Source organism: Pseudorasbora parva, chromosome 1, assembly GCF_024679245.1.
Source record: "Pseudorasbora parva isolate DD20220531a chromosome 1, ASM2467924v1, whole genome shotgun sequence".
Taxonomy (NCBI): Eukaryota; Metazoa; Chordata; class Actinopteri; order Cypriniformes; family Gobionidae; genus Pseudorasbora; species Pseudorasbora parva.
Window position 1 is genome coordinate 23,027,622 of NC_090172.1, and position 18,693 is coordinate 23,046,314.

Consider the following 18,693-nt stretch of genomic DNA (forward strand, 5'->3'; position numbering starts at 1 on the left):
TTCCGGTTGTCCCTATGCCGGTGGACTCTGTTCCGGTGAACGCCGCTGGGCAGGAGATGCCTCCTAGGTGCCCTGCTCTCACCGCGCCTCCCAGGCGTCCGGCCCTCACCGCGCCTCCCAGGCGTCCGGCTCTCCGTGCGCCGCTGAGGCGTCCTGCTCTCCGTGCGCCGCTGAGGCGTCCTGCTCTCCGTGCGCCGCTGAGGCGTCCTGCTCTCCGTGCGCCGCTGAGGCGTCCTGCTCTCCGTGCGCCGCTGAGGCGTCCTGCTCTCCGTGCGCCGCTGAGGCGTCCTGCTCTCCCTGCGCCGCCCTGGGTGCCTGAACTTTTTGTTTTCCTCATGTGTCCCTTGTTGACCCCTCCCTTGTCTGTTCCTTCCTTGTCTGTTTCTCCTGTCCCTCCCGTGCCCCCCTGTTCAGTCCCTCCCGTGCCCCCCTGGTCTGTCCCTCCCGTGCCCCCCTGGTCTGTCCCTCCCGTGCCCCCCTGGTCTGTCCCTCCCGTGCCCCCCTGGTCTGTCCCTCCCGTGCCGCCCTGGTCTGCCCCGCCCGTCCCGCCCTGGTCTGTCCCTCCCGTCCCGCCCTGGTCTGTCCCTCCCGCCCCGCCCTGGTCTGTCCCTCCCGCCCCGCCCTGGTCTGTCCCTCCCGCCCCGCCCTGGTCTGTCCCTCCCGCCCCGCCCTGGTCTGTCCCTCCCGCCCCGCCCTGGTCTGTCCCTCCCGTCCCTCCCTGGTCTGTCCCGCCTGTCCCTAGTGGAGCGTCTGGTAGCCGCTCCTTAAGGAGGGGGTAATGTCACATGCCTGTCCTGTCTTGTGTGCACATGTGGGTTCTGTCATGTCTTGCATGTGCTACTGTCAACCCCGCCCTTCTTGTTATCTGATTATTGGTTTATTTGCCCCACCTGTTCTCCCTCATTATCTGCCTTGTTTGTTCCCTTTATAATCTCCTTGTGTTTGTCAGTCTGTGTTGGATCCTTGTGTAATGTCTGCGTCTTCCGTCCTCCCCGTGATTCTGTTGGTTTGTTTAAGTTTGTATTTATATTATTCTATTATGTGTTTTTCCCCCTCGTGGGTTTTGTTTTGAGTTTATGTTTTGTTTTTGTAAATAAATCATCTTTTTTCTGCACTTGAGTCCTCGCACCCTTTTCCCTTGTCTGTGACGTGACAAATTCATGCTATCTCGGTCCAATCAGTGAAAGAACTGAGTTTAATTGTAGTAAATGTACACTACAAAATTTCAAAGTAAAAAAAAAAAAAGCAGGCTCCCTGCAGAATTTTCACGTTAATATATTACTAAATTGCAATCATCATTACAAATGTGCATTTACAAATATATTTAATTAAGTCATGACATAAATGAAATAAATTACATTATAGAACATTTTAGTTTACCATAAATGTTGGTCAGAATAACCGGCAGTACAATTTAAACATAATGTAAGTAATCACGAAATTCGTTGAACAATTTACATAAGTCCCATTTAAGTTGTACAAAAAAAAAAATTTTTTTTTTTTTTTTTACTGCATTTACACATTTTTGTAATTATAATATATATTTTATTTTATTTACTCATTATTCATTCAGTGTCTGAAAACATGACATTAAGTTAAGTATTCTGTAAATAAAAAACTTACTGTAAAATAACTGTAAAAATCCAACATGTGTAAATATCATGAATTAAAAACATCATCATCTTAGCTTACTCTTGCCAAATCCAGTGTACTTCCGATTGACATGCTTAATTGATCCAGAATGAGTTAATGTTTGTTTGGATATACCAATAGATTTATTTATATAGGATAAAAACAAAAAACAAAAGAGCAGACCTGATCTTGATACTTATTCTCAAGGTTTGTTTTGGCCAGTAAAGAAAGCTTGCAACTTTATAGTGTTAAGCAATTACAATATTAAATCCACTTTTATTGATGATCAGTGCCAACATGGTCAACATTTGGCACATACTGTACATTTGAATGCCACCAAGCCACTAGACCCTACAGTGCCAGTGGGTTTGTTTTCACTCAACTGGAAGGGTTTGAAGCAAGTTATATATTTCACCAGGCATGAACATGTTTATTTAAAACTACAACGCCTGTTCTTTTATGCACTTAGTACACACAGAACAGCCCTTGTTGAGGTAATGTGTTCAGTGACATCACTTGCACGTGTCAACCCAAGGTAATACCCTTTTTACAGAATGGAAAATCAGCCAGAATAAAATCTTCAGATTATCTTCATTATACATTTTAGAGAACAAGGAAGAAAAAGAAAAAAGAAAGGTTATGCATTATGGGATTTTGTGCCAAGTAGACTTTTTGAAAAATTGTCTGAAAGCAAACTCTGCCTGAAAGTTGTATTGCTTACACTCCAGTAAACACTTGCTGGACGAATCAACGTTATATGAGTCAGACATTCCGTAAATAAATCAACTAATACAGATAACATCGGGCACATAAAAGTAAACAAGTCAAATCAAAACATGCATTGGAAGTGTCATATCCCATCAGAGTCCAGTTCTATCTTGTTGCCCCAGTTATTTTGTTTTTGTACTGGGCTGTGGTCCTGAAACTGTAGTCTGGAGCCAGGTTGATACGGCGAATGTGGAGGTCATTAGCGAAAGCTCGCGCTCGCTGGTAGAAGAACAGAGAGAGTTCACGGTCCATCAGAAAGTTGTGGTAGATGGTGGCCAATCGAGTGCATAGCTCCAGCTGAGATCTCTTGTTGCCCAAATCCATAGCAGCAGCCAAGGCCAAGTGATAATAGCCAGCTGCATCAAATGGGTCCTGGGATACAGAGGAGGTTTTACAATTTGATATACAGAGATGTCATTTCGTATATTATTCTCTTGGGACCCAGGAATAGACTTTTGTCCTCTGTAGTGTACATTATATTTGAGTGAATTCTATAATTATTTAGTTTTCAGTCGGTATGTCCAGTACAGAGCACAGTCAGGGCTTTTCACAGATACCACGATGACAACTGCCTTTCCAAAATGACTGACATTCATTCAGTGATCAAATTTAACACTCCTTGGAAATATGATAATACTTTGTATTTATCATTTCAATCTGACAATTCTTCGTCATAAATCAATATCTCAAGGAAAATGTTATGGGGTTTCAAATTAAAATATGAATTTCTTTTATGAAACATTGATTTCATACATGTCCACTGTAGGCCAGGACTTATATTTGTCGGGCGTTTGGGAGACACAAGTGAATAGGGAAAGAAATTATACATAAATATTTATATGAAATATTATATATTGTTATGAAAATCTTGCCAATTTCTTCTCTCATTATAAGCCTTCTTGGTAACACTTTAGTATGGGGAACCCACATTAACTATTAACTACGACTTTTGCCTCAATAAACTCCTAATATACTGCTTATTAATAGTTAGTAAGGTCGTTTTTGTAGCATTTAAGTTTAGGCATTGTGCAGGATTAAGGGATGTAGAATAAGGTCATGCAGAATAAGGCATCAATATGTTCTTTATAAGTAGTAAAATAAACAGCCAATATCCTAGTAATATGCATGCTAATACGCAACTAGTTAATAGTTAATAACTGAACCTTAAAACAAAGTGTTACCCACTTTTTTTTCCATAACATGTTGCCCAAAGGACTCATGAATATGCAAATTGGATACAATGTATATAATGGGAACACCCGCTAATGTCTATTTGACCCATACAGTATTGTTCAAAATAATAGCAGTACAATGTGACTAACCAGAATAATCAAGGTTTTTAGTATATTTTTTTATTGCTACATGGCAAACAAGTTACCAGTAGGTTCAGTAGATTGTCAGAAAACAAACAAGACCCAGCATTCATGATATGCACGCTCTTAAGGCTGTGCAATTGGGCAATTAGTTGAAAGGGGTGTGTTCAAAAAAATAGCAGTGTCTACCTTTGACTGTACAAACTCAAAACTATTTTGTACAAAACATTTTTTTTTCTGGGATTTAGCAATCCTGTGAATCACTAAACTAATATTTAGTTGTATGACCACAGTTTTTTAAAACTGCTTGACATCTGTGTGGCATGGAGTCAACCAACTTGTGGCACCTCTCAGCTGTTATTCCACTCCATGATTCTTTAACAACATTCCACAATTCATTCACATTTCTTGGTTTTGCTTCAGAAACAGCATTTTTGATATCACCCCACAAGTTCTCAATTGGATTAAGGTCTGGAGATTGGGCTGGCCACTCCATAACATTCATTTTGTTGGTTTGGAACCAAGACTTTGCCCGTTTACTAGTGTGTTTTGGGTCATTGTCTTGTTGAAACAACCGTTTCAAGGGCATGTCCTCTTCAGCATAGGGCAACATGACCTCTTCAAGTATTTTAACATATGCAAACTGATCCATGATCCCTGGTATGCGATAAATAGGCCCAACACCATAGTAGGAGAAACATGCCCATATCATGATGCTTGCACCTCCATGCTTCACTGTCTTCACTGTGTACTGTGGCTTGAATTCAGAGTTTGGGGGTAGTCTCACAAACTGCCTGTGGCCCTTGGACCCAAAAAGAACAATTTTACTCTCATCAGTCCACAAAATTGAGCAAAATCCACAAAAATGGAGGACTCTCATCAGTCCTCCATTTCTCTTTAGGCCAGTTGATGTGTTCTTTGGCAAATTGTAACCTCTTCTGCACATGCCTTTTTTTTAACAGAGGGACTTTGCGGGGGATTCTTGAAAATAGATTAGCTTCACACAGACGTCTTCTAACTGTCACAGTACTTACAGGTAACTCCAGACTGTCTTTGATCATCCTGGAGGTGATCATTGGCTGAGCCTTTGCCATTCTGGTTATTCTTCTTTCCATTTTGATGGTTGTCTTCCGTTTTCTTCCACGTCTCTCTGGTTTTGCTCTCCATTTTAAGGAATTGGAGATCATTTTAGCTGAACAGCCTATCATTTTTTGCACCTCTTTATAGGTTTTCCCCTCTCTAATCAACTTTTTAATCAAAGTACGCTGTTCTTCTGAACAATGTCTTGAACGACCCATTTTCCTCAGCTTTCAAATGCATGTTCAACAAGTGTTGGCTTCATCCTTAAATAGGGGCCACCTGATTCACACCTGTTTCTTCACAAAATTGATGACCTCAGTGATTGAATGCCACACTGCTATTTTTTTGAACACACCCCTTTCAACTAATTGCCCAATTGCACAGCCTTAAGAGCGTGCATATCATGAATGCTGGGTGTCATTTGTTTTCTGAGAATCTACTGAACCTACTGGTAACTTGTTTGCCACGTAGCAATAAAAAAATATACGAAAAACCTTGATTATTCTGGTTAGTCACATTGTACTGCTATTATTTTGAACAATACTGTATATTGCATTATATATCAAATCATTCTGTTATATCTTTCATAACGTAGTTCAGAGTTCAAAGAATCATCTTTGTACAAAGTTTGGTACAAAAATTCTTTAACCTAAGAATTAACCTAAAAAAAAGAGTTTTTTTGTTGTTGTCTAGTTATCACCTGACCAAGCTCAATCTTTTAAGATTGAACATTGGTCAGGGGAGTCTGGTCTGTTTTTCTACAGCACAAAAGGCGTGATCAACGGCCATAGTTCAAATGACTCTGAACGGAATTGGATAGTCTTTCAACCAATCAGACCACAAGAGGCGTGATCAACGGACATCGATCCATCTCTTCTCTAACCGTCATCGCGTTAAACCCGCCATATATAGATATATAGATATATAGTATTTTCTGAAGTATGTGAAGTACTGAAATATTTCCCATGATAGTGGCGTAGATCAGAGTAATGAAAAAAGCTGCATTTTCAAAAACTTTTAATTTTGCCAAATATGAGAAAACCAGAAGCGTTGGCGAGTATAGACCGGTTCAGATTTAAGCGCGGCGCTGTGTTCATTTACATGTGCGCAGCTCATGATCTAGAGTCTGAGTGTCTTAGAGCAGCTCGGCCTGCTGTAAATGCTACTCCACATGAACTCCATATGTGCTGTGAGTTTGAGCCACTTATAATGTGCATTTGGAAACATAACTGACGACAACCATTTCACCAAATTTGCATTGAGAATCATTTTTAAACCTGTTGTCAACAAAAGCAACACGTTTAAAGGCCTTCCACCAACATAAAAGCTCTATTGTTTAACATTTTAAAGCAGAAAAAGTTAAATATTCATAAATATTAGTATTGAACAGTTTCAATTTAACGTTCTGTAAATCTACTGTTTTTAAAATATTAAATACATATAGTATTAATTATTTATTTACTGATTTAATTTAAATTTTATTTTATATTTTATTTAAATAATAACACAATGAAAACATTACTTTAAATAAAAATAATAATTAATAGTTTTTATTATTAGTAGTAGTAGTATTAGTATTGGCAGATTGTTTTTCCCATTCTTTTGTGTCCTTCGCTAATGAAAGGCCTGGATATGCAATATGCTCTGTGTATATATATATATATATATATATATATATATATATATATATATATATATATATATATATATATATATATATATATATATATATATATATATATATATATATATATATATATTATATTCTGAATATGAGTACGCTTATATTTTCTTTGAGTGGATGTGAATGAGGTGTGAATAAATAATCATGTATTCAGTTAGACTGCCATCTTCTGGTTTATTTCAGATTACTGCAAATCTGGAGTTAAAGTAAATGTGTAACTGATTTTTTTTATTTTGAAATATTTTCTTCTTTTCCAACTTAATATGTAGAGACAACCAAGTAGGTACATTGATGTCCCAATACTGTTGCTTTGTTGTGGTTTCAAAATATTTTGCTGCTTGTTTGATCTTCCTTCCTGAGTTTTCTTAAAAGCAAAGTTAGCCAGTCAGTATGACATAAGAGGGAACACATGATTGAATTAAACATATGTGAATAAAGCAAAACAACAGAAAAGAAAATAGCAAAGTATTCCTCTTATACTGCGTTCATTATTTGCAGCAATAATCTGACATGATGAATCAGCAGAAGTCAGCATTCACCACCTGCATGACGTCACTAACAGACGTGTTTCGAATGATGGCTTTGTGCCAAAGTTCCTATGCTTTCAGGAAACAGTCTTGACTAGCTAGTTAGCCTCTCCGACAATGCATTGTACTATTGAAGTTAGGTAGCAAGTGACGTCATTCTTCAGGATGCACACCCCATGAGATTGGCTCAACCAATGGCATGAGTTTTGGAGCGGGAGGACTAACTGTTTATCAAACCAATGGCAGGTGTCCATTGACTTACCTTTACATCATAGAAGATGATGTCTCCAAGTGTTTGGTAAACCCTGACATAGTACAAGGCTTCCTCGTCATACTGCAGCGGTGAGGGACACATGGACAGAGCTTTCAGAAAGTGGTGCTCTGCCATTTCAAACTGACCCAGACAGTGGTACAATGTGGCGAGGCGATGGAATGCCACCCGTTCATTTAAATGGTCAGCTGTAAGAAAATACACAGATGAACAAAAAGACTGTTATTTGTCTCTCCTCAAGGTTTTTGGCTGTTTACTGTTGTTAACATGAGTTTACCATGTGTGCTTTATTCTCTAAAACAGACTAAATGTTTGGCAGGAAGCCACGATCTGAATAAAAGTTTGTGCACACGTGTTAACCTACCCAGACTCACGCTAATGTCTAATGCAGTTTGAGTGTACTCAATGGCCTCTGAACACTGTCCCAGCTGCAGCAGAAGCTCTGAAAGTTTATTACACAGCCGAAGCTGAGAGCGCACGCTGCTCGTCTTCACTGCGATGGGAAGGGCTCGGTCCTTAAAAACACACAGATAAACACATTCTTAGCACAAGCACAGTGAAGAAGGATTATGACTGTGATGAATGTTTTCTAATGAAAAAAATCCAGTAATAAAGAAAAAGGATATAACAGGGACCTGACATTAACAGAGTACAATAACAGCACAGTGCGAAAGACCTCCCTCTTCCTCAACAATGTGTGCATGACCTACCCTGTAAAAACAGATGGCTTTTTCTCTGTCCTGCGAACTGTTGAAGAAAACATCCCCAGCTGCCTCCAACACCTCCAGGGCGAAGAGTGTGTCTCCTGTGCTCAAGGCCATGTCCTGGGCTACCTGTTACACAAAGAGAGGTTAAGCAAATTTTCAGTTACCATCATGGGAAATTAAAGTTTTAGATGGCATGTAGTCAAATTGCTTGTTTCCCTAATGAGACACATACACACACACATGCACGCACTCGTTTATGTGGTTATGCTCTCTTTGTAGGGACTCTCCATAGACGTAATGGTTTTTATACTGTACAAACTGTATTTTCTATCCCCTTACATATCCCCTTACACCTACCCTCCCCCTAAAAAAAACTAATTCTGCAGACTGATCTCATGAAATGGGCTATGTAGAACATACCAATTTGTTTGCCATTTTGACGTTCAATTAAGACGTATAATCGCTTTTTAGCGTGTTTATCAACGCCGTTTCATTCTATCCCCCTACACTGCCCCTGCCCCTAAACCTACCCATCACACACACATATAATGGTTCATTTCGGCGTAGACATTCACGCGGAATCACACGGCGTACACATACACGCAGATAGCTCAAAATGTGTATGAATAACAAGCCACTTGGCATGTATGTTTAGCTTGTTTCCTCATGGGACCTCAGTTTAGGAGTGCATTCAGTCCCTACTAGGACGGAAAAACATGAACACACACACACATTATGTTTTATGGGGACTTTTCATAGACATATAAGGATTTTTATACCGTACAAACTCTATATTATATCCGCTAACCCTAAATCTATCCATCACAGAAAACTTTTAGCCTTTTTACAGAATTTAAAAACAAATGGTAGTCTGATTTATAAGATGTTTTCTTCGTGGGGAACAAAACATTTCCCCACACGGACAAGGATTTTGGATATTGCCATCTTTGTGGAGACATTTTGTCCTCATAATGTTGGGTTTACCTGGACCACACACACACACACACACACACACACCTAGTCACACCTTATTATTATTATGGGAATTTTGTTGTGACAAAAAACGTTAGACAAATTAAAATTATTTTAGCTTCTTAACATTTTGTCTAGACAAGAGCTGTGCAGCAGTGTTGTTATTGTTAACCTAAAAATATTAAAATCCATTTTCATTAATAAAATAAAACAAAATAAAATATACATGTTGTTGAAATAAACTTGTTGAAATAAAAAATGAATATGAAAAAATTCAGTTTAAGTTAAAGTATTAAAATCTAAAACTGAAATAAAATAAATTGATGCTAGAAATTTTAAACTAACTAATGTGACAAAAAAAGGACAAAACACAATACAATTCTCTAAATCTTAAAATGATAAATATAAAAGTTAAATCATAATATTAATAAATACTATAATAGCGGTTAATAATACGGTTCTCTCTGCACACTGTGAGGTGTGTCCTAGATTCTACTAAAAAGTATTGAAGGAGGTGGTAGTAGTGTGTGTTGTAAGCCTCTCAGTCAATGCATACAGACAAATTAGATGTGCACGGAATTCACTTAATCATATTTCAATTTGATTTAAATGCTGAATTTAAGTTAATGCTCCATTCGTGATCCCCTACGTATAGTTCCAATCATAGTAACTCAGAAGAATGCATGGAAGGAGCGCTGAATGAAGGCAGTTGTCACCTGCACATAGAGGTCCACTAGCTCTGTCTGTTGGAGGATGTGGTAAATCTTCCCTGCCTGTAGCCAGGCATGAGCCTCCTTACGTTTCCTGCCCATGTCGATGAAGATGCCCAGACTCTGTTTGGTGTAATCTAAAGCAGCTCTGCTGGCTCTGTGAGATGACATGATGAAGAATTTTAGCAAGGCAGTCTGCAGTCTTTTTAATATTGTATGATGTCTTTACTGACAACTCTGTAAGAACTTGGGGCTAAACTACCATGTCCTGGATACACAAATGGCGTGAGTACTTTATTATAATTGAAAACTTTAAATATTAAAGGTATAGTTTACCCAATTCTTTCATCATTTACACACCCTCATGTCATTCTAAACCTGAATTCTTTCTTTTGCAGACTGCATTTTTAAGAATGTTGGTAACCAGTTTTGGTGACCATTGACTTTCATTGTGATGACATTTAATTTATGTTCCACAGAAGAAAGAAAGCAATTGACGTAAATTATGACAAAATTAATTTAATTTGTTTTAGCATTAATTGTGCCTTTAATGCATTTCAATTACAGTTAATCTTTCTTAAATGTTATCATGGGCAGGTCTTACTTCTCGGTGGCCAGCTTCAGGTACAGCTGGCTGATCTTCTCCAGTATCTCTCCCTCTAAGCTCTTGTCTCCAATCCGCTGGAGAAGGTTCAGCTGGTGCTTGTTGTAGATGATACACTGGGCTTCATCTGGACACACGTCTTCATATAGCTGACACAGGTGACATGTGGCTTGCAGCTGGCCTGTTGTCCAACAAATAATAATGTATTTTTGGGGCATTAAGGTATAAGTCTGCTGACCGGCAAACATGAATATAGACCATCCCAACATTCTAGTATATACACAATGCTAAGGCTACATTTTCATGACAACAGTTTTTCACGAGTTGGCGATGCCAGTTTGTAAAGACAAGAGTGAACATGTAATCTGCAGCATTGTTGTTTACATGGAAATAATAATGTTAATTTAATAATAATTGTTAATAAGTGGCAAAAAATAAATAAAAAAAATATTGCATACAAAGTTGAAATTGAAAATGGTGTCATGTAACATCCCCTAAGAATATTTTTGAAGCGTGAAGGTATAAGTCAGCATACCTGAAAATAGACCATTCCAAAAACGATGGTATGCAATACTATGGAATACTATTATCCTTATGGAACTGATTGGATCATAAAAAGTGGGCATGTAATGTAGTAAGGTGGTTGGAGGGGAAATGCTGAAAAAGTAGAACTGATTCGTGACATCAGATGAAAAGGAAAGTCGATTGAGAGCCGGAGAAAGTTAAATGCATTCAAGATCATTATTCCCCGTTTATTCAGAATAATGTGCACAGATGAATCATGCAAACTAACAATGGAAATGAGTATTAAAGGGTTAGTTTAAAAAATGGTAATTCTATCATCAATTACACACCCTTATGTCATTCCAAACTAATAAAGGGGTGGTTACACACTTTTCGTTCCATTGACTTCCATTCAAAGGAATGTAAATGTTTTAGACCGGAAACAAGCTCATGCGAAAAGTTTTGCATTTCGCTGTGTTCCAAAGTTCAAGTTTGGTGAAATATGACCTGCGAATTCACAACATGTAAAGTCGTGTGACCAGTAGAAGATCAATACGTCATGGCGGGACCTCATGGCTGAATTAAATTAATGATATTTTTACAGTAAACTCGAGTAGATTGTATAGTTTTACATTTTAAATGTATTACTATTTGTTGAATTCTGGTTTATAAAAAGACAATGCGCAGCATGGCGTCATATCACGACTGTTGCAGTGTCCGAAGAAATTTCACATGCTCAAGTTTAGTGTAACTGTGGTTTAAGACTTTCATTCATCTTCAAAAAACAAATGAAGATACTTTTAATGAACCCTGGGAGATTTCTGCTCCTCCATTCTAAGTCCATAACACCAAAACTCTTCTGACTCCTCAAAAAAGTTAAAATGTATGAAAAATGTAATCTATATGAATCAAGCTGTTTAATCCAAGACTTTAATCCTAATGACACAATAACTTTATCTCTAGCTTTCACAGACAAGGCTTAAGCTAGTAGTCAAAGATTAAAATGAATGCATGAGCTGTTTTAAGTAAAAGCTATTTGCCCCTAACATATCTTAAAATATGTCAGTGCCATTGTTTTTTCAAGACGCACACCAGTAATGTTTTTTGTAAAAGTGATTTCCCCTGAAACGGCTCCAGCTGTTTTGCCAAAAGTTTTCCCCTTTTTTGAAACAGCCAATAGTGTTTCGTTAATATACAGTTTGACTAGAGCGGACTTTTCTGTTTGGTAAAGCCAGTTTCCTCTAACACTTTTTCTCATCATAATCTCCTCCATATCGCTTTGAAATGAAGCATTCTGTGCAGAATGTCAGCGCGGACTCGCACATATGATCCACTCTGCGCCCTCGTGTCAAAATTTAGACCAGAGCCATTGGTGTGTGTGCGCTGCTGCGGTGCGTAAAACTAACGTGAAAACTGACTAAATTTGTCTCAACCTAAAGCATATTTACACTGAATTGTTTCCTATCGCATATATAGTGTGCTATATATGTGCCTTTCACCATGTACACTGTAAAAAATTATTTAGAAAAAAAGTTACCTGGTTGCCTTAAAATTTTGAGTTCATTGAAATTAAAATTTTGAGTTAATATAATGAATTTTTTTTGAGATTCGACAACCTTTATTAAAATATTATTAAAAGAATTTGCTATATTGGGTAATTTTGTGTGTTTTTTTTTTCTGATTACACAGTGAAACTTTTTATGTGGTTCAGATACAATAATATTTTGAGTTTCTATTTATTAAACAAATGTCCTTCATTGTATCAACTCAAATTTTTAATTTCAATAAACTTAAAATTTTAAGGCAACCAGTTTACTTACTTTTTTAAGTTAAACCAACAAAAACCAACAATAATTTTTTACAGTGTAGTAATTAGTAAATGTGTGTTAACAACTGACCGATTTCAGCCACAGCTTCAGCAGTGATTCTAGAGAGCATTTTGATTGGACAGAAGATTTGACAAGAAGGTGAAGTCTGCGATGATGTCACCAAAATCTGAGATTCGTTTTAACAGAAGTGAGAGACTGTAAATTTTGAATGCTTATATCTCCTAAATGCTAATTTTGTCATTGTTTTGGAACATACCATCCTCTTCATAACTTTAAGACTAACACAGTCATACTAAACGCTAAAAAACTTGATTTTGATTTCAGTGGGCCTTTAAATGCCCAATTTTAAATGCCTAATCCTAGTTTAATCTAAGCCCTGTCTGTGAAACTGGGCCTATATGTATAAAAGATATCATTTAAGTTTTTACTAACATATCACCACTGATCAACGGACATATATTTAGCACATCATGGTAAACCGCAGCTCATACATGGTTACTTGACACACAAGACACAAACATGTTGGAGCTTCCATAAGAACCAATAAGGTTTATTCTCGCACATCAAGCAAGTACAAGGTTCTGTTGACCATATTTGATGTGTGTTAAAGGTGGGGTACGTGTTTTTTTTGTAACTGTTGTTGATATTTAAAATCACCTAAACAAACACGCCCTACCCCAAAAAAGGGTCTCGGCCCTATTTTGATAGCTCCGCCCACACATAGGTAACCCAGGCAATGACTATGGCAGAATCTGCGTGTTACTAATCCAGGTCGAATATTCAATGAAAAAGTGAATATCCATCTGTGAATGCAACCGATATTAACACAACTTTTTGAATGCTCTCAAATCTTTTAGGTTTCATTAAAATCATCATCATTTGAGCTTTGAAGAGGAACGAAAGGAACAAAATGAGAACTATTGCTTTAAGAAAGTAAAGAGTCAGTTGTGATTTCATGTTGACTTTAACCAGAGACAAAAATCCAACTCTAATTTCACTTCAAAAATTCTGACTTCAAGATACTGGTAGAGATAATGCATACAGTCACTTCCACAAATATAATAAAGACTTACTATCCATGTGATCGATGTACATGGCAGTCAGCAGGGCCCATTCGTAGTAGATCTTTCCATTCTCATGTTTTCCCTGGGAAATAAAGTGTTTTCCTAACTCAAGAAGCACTGGAATAAAGCTGAGTTCATGCCCTTCATCCTCAAGCTCGGAGAACAGCTCCACTGACTGAGTGAGGTATTCTTCTGCCAGTCTTTTTGCCTTGATTTGCAAACACATGAATCCACAGTTGGCCAACGCTATGGCCCAGTTATGTTTGTCCTCAAACTCCTCGCATATCTCGATAGCAGCCCGGTAACTCTCAGCTGCATGTCGGATGTCGGCTAAATGTCTGTATGAAATGGCCCGCATGTTGTAAACCACACCTTCCAGCTGTGTGGTACAGTGCTCGGGCAGCGATGACAGCACAGCATCCAGCACTTCCAGAGCGGTGCCGGGTTGCTGGTTGCAGATGTACAGCCATGCCATCCATATGAGAGCAGCAGTAGTGTCTGACTGGCCAACGCTAGACATGCTGCTGTGGTCGAGGACGGTGAGCATGTAGCGAACAGCTCTGTCGGGCATGCTGTGTCTATGGAAGAGCCAGGACAAACACAGAGCGTGGACATGACCCAGCGCTGGCTCCTTGCCGGGGGAAACTAAAGCAGCGGCACGGGTCAGGTATGGAGCCACTTGTGTTGGGATGGCCACTCCATACAGCTCTGATGCATTTTCCATCAACAGTGAGACACCACAAAGACAATGTGAAGCGGTGGCTCCTACCTGTGAAAGAATGGATGAATGCACAAACCAATTTATTTAACTGGATTCATTTATTATTCTAATTTTAGTCATTTTAATCCATTTATTTTTAATGCGCTTTTTATTTTAATATTTTTTGCATAAAATAATTAACTATTTAATTTAATTATATTTGATTAAGTAAAATGTAATAATTCTATTAAATGTGTTTGTTATATTATAATTTTTTTTATTTAAATTTATTTTACACAGTGAAACTGTGTAAAATTGCTGTAACACGATAGCTCCTACCTGTGAAAGAGAATGAATAAATGCACAATAAATATATTTGATTTGATTAACTGATTACATTTTTTAATATTTTATTATATTACTTACCCATTTTATTTAAATTGATTTATTTTAAGAAAATAAAATGTAATAATTGTATTACATTATTTACTTTAGTTTAAATAAATTAAAAAAATAATTTAAATGTATTAATTTACACGGTGGCTTCTGTGAAAAAGATATTTACTTTTTTTTATTTAATTCATTTTCAAATTCAATTTCAATTTATTAAAAACCCTTTAATAAATTAACATCTGTTTAATTATATTTAATTATATATATATATATATATATATATATATATATATATATATATATATATATATATATTTTTTTTTTTTTTTTTTTTTTTTTTTTTGTTAAAAATAATCATGTGACAATGGCTCCTACCTGTGAAAGAGAATGGATAAATGCACAAATCAATGTACTGTATTTGAGTTAATTTTATTTGATTAAATGTTAATTAATTATTAAATTAAAAAAATATTAATTAACTTTAGATTTAATTTAGTTAAATGAAATGTTATAGACAGTATATGCTGTGTGTGTGTATATATATATATATATATATATATACACACACATTATTTTTTATTGTATATATATATTTTTTATTTTATATATATATATTTTATTGTATATAAAATATACAATAATATTTTAAAATATACACACATATTTTATTGTATATATATATATATATATATATATATATATATATATATATATATATATATATATATATATATATATATATATATATATATATATATATACAATAAAAGCAATAAAATATGTATTTTTCTGAATTTCTTTTAATTTAAGTTATCTAATTCTATCTTTGTAATCTAAGTGCTTTCTGAAACCACTATCATGTAACACTGACCTGAAGAGATGCTCGCCGTGCACAGCTTTCAGCCAAACTTAGCAGACTCTGGTCACTGTAGAGTCTTGCTAACACCAGGAAAACATGGCTCACTGTCTCGTCACATGCTTCAGGAATCTCGTCAGCAAGGATCAAAAGCCTTTCGATGAACGGGATTGCACTCATGCCGTTGTTAAGCTTAAGGTGGAGCTTTGCAAGGATGAAGCAGGCTCGGGCCTCTGCAGGGTGATTCTTGGCCAGGATGGTCTTTTTTAGTACATACTTTAATACCTCAGGGTCCTCACAACCAAACAAACAATCAGGGACAGCCATCAATAAAGCAGACAAGCGCTCTGACAAAGTGAAACATTTTTCATGGTTCTTCTGTGTTAGGTAGATGAGTGCCAGGTTGGAGTAAATGGCAGAAAGCAGAAACATATCTGTGAAACATTCCCTGGGTACATTCAAGGCTTCCTCATAATAAACCCGAGCTTGAGAGAACTTTGACCTTCCAGCACAAAGCTGTCCAAGAAGAAAACAGATTCGGCTCTGCGCCCACAAGACACGCTTCTTTCGCGCCAGTTCTCGGGCTACACTTAAATACGCCACTATATCCTCCTCATCAGAGTGACCCTCAAAATGTAAGATGAGGAAATCTGGGTAAGCGCTGTACAAGAGCATGAACTCTGGCTGGTGGTCACGACTCCTCAAAAATGAGAGGAAAGCATGATGTTCATCTGGACTGGTGCTGTCCTGCTCGGAGCAGACAGAAAAACGGGGGAGTTCCTGGGATTCCTCTGTATCCTTAGCTTCTTTCACTGTCTGGTGCTTGACACTGAATGATGAATCTTCATTTCTTGGAGTCTCATATACCTCACTCAAAATATGGTTGACTTTTTGTTGTAGATTATTCACTTCTTGAGTCTTGTCTAAAGACAAAGAATAAAATAATAATAAATACATCTGTTTAAATAAAATTAGATCAATACTTTATTTAGCCCATACTAAGCGTAATAGTAATTAAAATATGATGGATGGATGGATGGATGGATGGATGGATGGATGGATGGATGGATGGATGGATGGATGGATGGATGGATGGATGGTATACTTTATATTTTATGTGATGGATGGATGGATGTTATACTTCATATATTATGTGATGGATGTATGGAGGGATGGTATACTTCATATTTTTTGTGATGGATGGAAGGATGGATGGATGGTATACTCCATATTTTATGTGATGGATGGATGGTATACTTCATATATTATGTGATGGATGGCTGGATGAATGGATGATGGATGGATGAATGGTATACTTTATATTTTATGTGATGTATGAATGGTATATATTTTGTGATGGATGTATGGTATACTTCATATATTATGTGATGATAGATGGATGGATGGTATACTTCATATATGCAATGGATGATGGATGGATGGATGGATGGATGGATGGATGGATGGATGGATGGATGGATGGATGGATGGATGGATGGGTGGGTGGGTGGATGGATGGATGGATGGATGGATGGATGGATGGATGGATGGATGGATGGATGGATGGATGGATGGATGGATGGATGGTATACTTCATATATTATGTGATGGATGTATGGATGGATGGTATACTAAAATATATGCAATGGATGGATGGATGGATGGATGGATGGATGGACTACATATATTATGTGATAGATGGATGGTATACTTCATACATTATGGGATAGACAGACAGAAAGACAGACAGAAAGACAGACAGATAGATAGATAGATAGATAGATAGATTGATAGATAGATAGATAGATAGATAGATAGATAGATAGATAGATAGATAGATAGATAGATAGATAGATAGATAGATAGATAGATAGATAGATAGATAGATAGATAGATAGATAGATAGATAGATAGATAGATAGATAGATAGATAGATAGATAGATAGATAAAATCTTACTTTGAACTGATCCTGGAATTTCTTTTGCCAGATCTGTGGTATGTAAAAGAAGAATTAAGAGATCCATTTAAATTTAAATAGAATTTTTAAAGGGCTGATGAATTGAGAAATCAACTTTCCCTTGAGCTTTTGATATATGAAATGTCATGGTATTATAAGAATATCCTGTAAGTTTCAGAGCTGAAAACTTCCTTGTTAGTCAAAGAAAAGCTTTTATAGACACCAGGCCCAGAAAACGATTGATCTCAGGATATGCCTCATCTTGACATCATCACGAAACACCAACTCTACAGAATAATAAGCATGGCTGCGTCCGAAATCGCATACTTCCATACTATATAGTATGCGAAAAACAGTACGTGAGCAGAGTAGTATGTCCGAATTCATAGAATTCGGAAAACAGTATGCGAAAAGTACCCGGATGGCCTACTACTTCCGGCAAAATTATGAAGTGCGCATACGATGGACACTTTACTATCTCATGATGCCACGGGAGAGAGGAGCTCGTTATATTTGAAAATGGCGGAAAACGGAGATGCAGCTGTTTTCAAGTGCAAGTACTTTAGAAACAACTTTTTACGCGAAGTACGTTCTAATTCAAATATAGTACCTACTCACATAGTACGCGATTTCGGACGCAGCCCATGTGTAGTTCAGTAGCTCCACCCACCGACTCATGGAGCCGTTCAGATCAGTCTAGCCAGCAACAATAAACATGCCGAAGAATAGCAAGATATTGCGTTATTCCTGGTTGTGGAAGAACACTGCATAAGCTTCCTTCGGATCCTAATATTAGGAATGTGTGGTTGAACTTTATTTTTAATTAAAGGAAGTGCTGTAAGATTGTGGCCAAAACTTGGTACTGCAATCACTATCCCCTCTCCCCCTCCCCCTGACTCGAGGTTGCCAGATAGGCTGCAGGATCCAGCAGGAACGTTTGTAGCTACAGCTGTGGTAACTAGAGCAGTGCTGGCAACCCGGATGCCCAAACACTATTGACTTTGTGATTGGTAGATAGGTGGAGGGCGGAGCTTCAGATCAAAACACAAGAAGTCAACATCAACATCATGAGGGCTGCAACAACTAACTTTTAAATGACAATATCCTGGCCGGACATAATG

At 37.3% G+C, this 18,693-nt stretch overlaps 1 protein-coding gene across 4 annotated transcripts in view; it reads right to left on the reverse strand.

Annotated features, from left to right (window-relative positions):
• Positions 1–1,713: 1,713 nt before the first annotated feature.
• The window catches only part of LOC137065170 (SH3 domain and tetratricopeptide repeat-containing protein 1), a 32,843-nt gene continuing 15,863 nt past the window's right edge, over positions 1,714–18,693 (reverse strand). For all 4 annotated transcript variants that reach the window (XM_067436853.1, XM_067436925.1, XM_067436788.1 and 1 more), the window contains 9 exons: positions 17,573–17,605; positions 15,630–16,537; positions 13,675–14,434; positions 10,269–10,449; positions 9,671–9,821; positions 7,986–8,108; positions 7,640–7,790; positions 7,267–7,463; positions 1,714–2,772 (listed from right to left, as the gene is read on the reverse strand). In XM_067436853.1, the coding sequence (XP_067292954.1) occupies positions 2,506–2,772; positions 7,267–7,463; positions 7,640–7,790; positions 7,986–8,108; positions 9,671–9,821; positions 10,269–10,449; positions 13,675–14,434; positions 15,630–16,537; positions 17,573–17,605 (2,771 nt within the window). In that variant the 3' untranslated portion in view covers positions 1,714–2,505. The remainder of the gene's footprint in view (positions 2,773–7,266; positions 7,464–7,639; positions 7,791–7,985; positions 8,109–9,670; positions 9,822–10,268; positions 10,450–13,674; positions 14,435–15,629; positions 16,538–17,572; positions 17,606–18,693) is intronic.